We start from the raw sequence: 3,823 nt of genomic DNA on the forward strand, positions 1-3,823 counted from the left end.
GTTATTTTTTTCCACCCTTTTTTTTTTTTAAAATTTTATTTGAGAGAGAGAGAGAGAGAACGAGGGGGGGGGGTGTAGAGGGAGAGGGAGAAGCAGGGTCTACCGCTGAGCAGGGAGCTGGACCCGGGGCTTGATCCCAGGAACCCAAGATCATGACCTCAGCTGAAGGCAGATACTTAACCAACTGAGCCACCCAGGCACCCCTATTTCTTAGAGTCTTAAATTCATAGTTTATAAAGAGACAAGTGAAGGAAGCTTAAGATAGAGTCTTGAGTGCTAATCAATACTCCACTGAAGACCCAAGGTTATTCCTTCTAGTCAAAGGAGATATGAACAAATATTCTAGTTTGGTGAATTTACAAGAGGAAAACAGTTATTGAAATTTAAATGGCAAGAATAGTTTAAATCAATGTATTGTACTTTCAGTCTGGGGAAGGCGGCTCAACCTGCATTACCATCAACTGAGGGAATGAGGTGTGCAACTGAGGAAAGCAGCTCATATAAAATTCACGAGCTTTTTTATGGAAAAAAATCGATTACTTTGATACATATGTTACCACCTGTTTCACCCAAGTTGTAGACCTAGATTCCAGATTTTGAGCACTGCTTGCAGGATAACCTCGTCCCTAAGAAGATCTGACTTCTGACAACTGAACATTCGTGAACGCCTCAGGCTGGATCTTCATGACAAAACTACCTCAAGCTAACATAAAATGTCTGGCTAGATCCTACTGAATTGTTCTGTTACTCCAAGTCCAGCAGATGGCAGGGGTGACTAATTGTTCAAAGAAAACACTTGAGAAGAATGCGGTTATTCTCCTGAAATAAGATTTTGGAGTGTTTCATTTTGAATTATGTAATTCTCCCCCACTTACCCCCACCCCACAGATCAGCTTTAAGAAAAGTGAGGGGGGGGGGGGAACGGCCAGGATTCTCTCATTGGCCTCTCCTGTACTGGCTGGAAAGGATCTCATCAGCCAATTTACACTAAAGCACTATCTGCAACAATCCCTGTCTCCCCTTCTTTTTCCCACCCTGGCATTTTAGCAGGGAGGAAGCACTCACCCAAGGAAACCCAACTTACACTAGCAATCTAAGGCAATGGCATCAAGATATGGAAGGGGAATGTTTCATGGCAACGGAAGTTTGACAGCCTTTCTGGTGGACTGTAGGAACACACCGCACAGGATGTACTTACAGCATATTCACCGCATCTTTGGCCTTATATCTGCAGAAAATTTTTGCTAAGCTGTTTTTGCAGAACCATCAACTCATCTTTCCTGCGTGGGCTTTCATTTGCTATGTTAAACACAACGGAGGCTTCACTATTTCTACTTCGGCGCTAATCATCGTCTTTTTTAAAAATCCCCCATACAGAAAGTTGCACTTTTCTTTTTGAGGACTCCTTGCTCTCTTCTACAATACTTGACTCTAAAGATTTTTTAAATTGAAAAATAAAATAAACCACCAAGAACCACGAACTGAAAGCCACAGGTGTCTCCAACTCAAGTTTTGCGACACTTCCCCCCCCCCGCCCCCGCCGCCCCGTTCCTAGAGACTATTTTTTTGAGGCCTGTTCTTGGCATCGAAGGCTGCCACCCCTTGAAAGTGCAATACCAACGCTGCGCGGGGTAGTCCGCCTACGTTTGCCTTAGCAAAGCGGGGACACTTGGGAACCAGAGGTCCCTACAGGAGACACAGAAGCGAACTCTCCGTGTCCGCGTCTTTCCAACCGGGACGGGACCATCTAACCATGGCTCTGGAGTCACACTACACCAGGTTCCGCTTCTGGTTGGCAACCGTGGAGTGTCATTTCCCCTCTCGAAGCTTCTATTTTTCAACTTAAAGACGAGGACCATCGAGCCTACCTCTGACGGTCGCTAGGAGTTCTGTACCAGCTACTGAAGGCAAAGCCCTCAGCGCTCAGGACTGGGCGCTCTCAGCAATCGGGCGGGGACGCGCTTTGGCCCCGGGACAGCGGCGGCGGCTTCCGGGCTCACCTGCGCGACGCACTGATCCAGGTAGAGCTCCAGGTACGTCTGCTCTTCTTCCATGGGTGGAGGCCTCACCGTTAGAAAGGCTGAGAAGGGGGAAGCGCCCAGGCAAGTCGAACTACCGCGGAGCCCGACTGAGCGCACGTGGCGCACAAGCCCTTTATCCGCCCTGCGGGCGCACGCGGCTAGGCGGGGCGGGGGGTCGGGGCCCCGAGCCTGGGGTGGGGGCGAGGTGGGGCAGGGCAGGGGCCGCGCGGGTCCCTGGCCTCAGCCTCCGCCCAGCCCACGCTGCTGCAGACCGCGCACAGCGAGTGAAGAGCAGGGGAGGGGAAGCAGAACTCAGCCCCGGGCCCACAGGCCATTGGGAAGAGGGGCAGAGTGGGGAGCGTGCAAGGAGACGCGAGGGAAGGGGCCCCTCTCCAGCGTGCAATCACCGCACTCCGCCCACAGCTGAGGAGCACCTTGGCCCGCAGGTCTGGAGATTTCCTTCAGTACCTGCACGTGCTCACTCACGCCTTTGCCTCCAGGGCAGGGGTCTCGGTGTTCGCCCCATAAAAGGTGAACGCGTTGGACGATGAGGAAATGAAGGGTATCCTCATACCCCCTTTTTAAGGGATTTTTTTCTCTCTCTCTCTCGCTTTCCTGAGCAGAGCGAGTGGAATTTGAAACACCCTTACCCAGTCAGGTGTAGTACTTTTACGTTATGATTGCTTCTTGCCTTCAAATCCCAGGTGTTCTTCCTCCAATCACAGAGCATTCAGTCTAAAACTACGTATAGTCTGAAACTAGTATAACACTGTACGTTAACCAAAGTGGAATTTAAAATATATAAAAATATAAAGCTTCATACAATCAAGTGTGCTGCCGCCGTTTGAGGCAGCTCAAGCAGATAATACAAAAACCAAATATTCAGAGTTGCCTCTTTCTTGAAATCATTATTTTAATTTTCAATGCCTCAGCTCTCCTAAGAACTTAAATGTGCAGATGGTTCTATAAATAAAATTGACACTTTCAATGTAAGATATTTCAACATGTACATGAAGACACACATAAAAATGTCTTTCCTGTTAGACTCGACTCTCTGAGAGCAGGAATTTTGATTACTCATCTTTGTATCTCTGTACCAAGCTCATAGATGATCAATAAGACTTCATTGGTGATTGAAGCTGCCCTCGAAATGGAGCAGAGGGTGGGGGCGGTGTGCCTCGCTGAGTCAGTGGGTTAAGCAGCTGCCTTCAGCTCAGGTCAGGGTCCTGGCATGGGAATCCCTGCTCAGCAGGGATTGCTTCTTGCAGGCCAATCTTGCTTCTCCCTCTGCCCTTCCCCCAGCTTGTGTGGGCACCCTCTCTCTTCTCTCTCTGAAATAAATAAAATCATTTAAAAAATGGAGCATGGGAAACATTATGGTAAATATAGATGGCTCTCACAATCAGATCACAATAGAAATCTTATAGAATTTCTAATCAAGAATATAGGAACTGTTTTGATAAAGCTGACTTTTATATAATGGTTTATAATGACATGTAATTTTGTTACAATTCTGCCTACAAAAAATGTTTAGCACAGTTCCTGCCTGGTCGCTGAGATATTAGCCTCTTGGTTTTGTTATTAGACTCTTAGGTACTGAATTGTGTTCTTCCTCAAATTCATATGTCAGAGCTCTAATCCAATATGACTGCTGTCCTTATAAGAAGAGAAGAGAGACACCAGGGATGCATGGGCACAGAGAAAAAGGCCGTGTAAGGACACAGTGAGAAGGCAGCTATCTACACGCTAAGGAGAGAGGCCTCAGGAAACCAAACCTGCTAACACGTCGCTCGTGGGTGTTC

General features: G+C 47.8%; 1 protein-coding gene across 1 annotated transcript in view; it reads right to left on the reverse strand.

The window, feature by feature from the left end:
- Positions 1 to 2,103, reverse strand: part of TBPL2 (TATA-box binding protein like 2) — a 26,971-nt gene extending 24,868 nt beyond the window's left edge. The window contains exon 1 of the mRNA XM_025869206.2: positions 2,001 to 2,103. Within this exon, the coding sequence (XP_025724991.2) occupies positions 2,001 to 2,054 (54 nt within the window). The 5' untranslated portion in view covers positions 2,055 to 2,103. The remainder of the gene's footprint in view (positions 1 to 2,000) is intronic.
- Between the last annotated feature and the right edge of the window lie 1,720 nt (positions 2,104 to 3,823).

This window comes from Callorhinus ursinus, unplaced genomic scaffold (assembly GCF_003265705.2).
Source record: "Callorhinus ursinus isolate GAN/ISIS: 27379988/994484 unplaced genomic scaffold, GSC_fseal_2.0 scaffold8, whole genome shotgun sequence".
Lineage (NCBI taxonomy): Eukaryota > Metazoa > Chordata > Mammalia > Carnivora > Otariidae > Callorhinus > Callorhinus ursinus.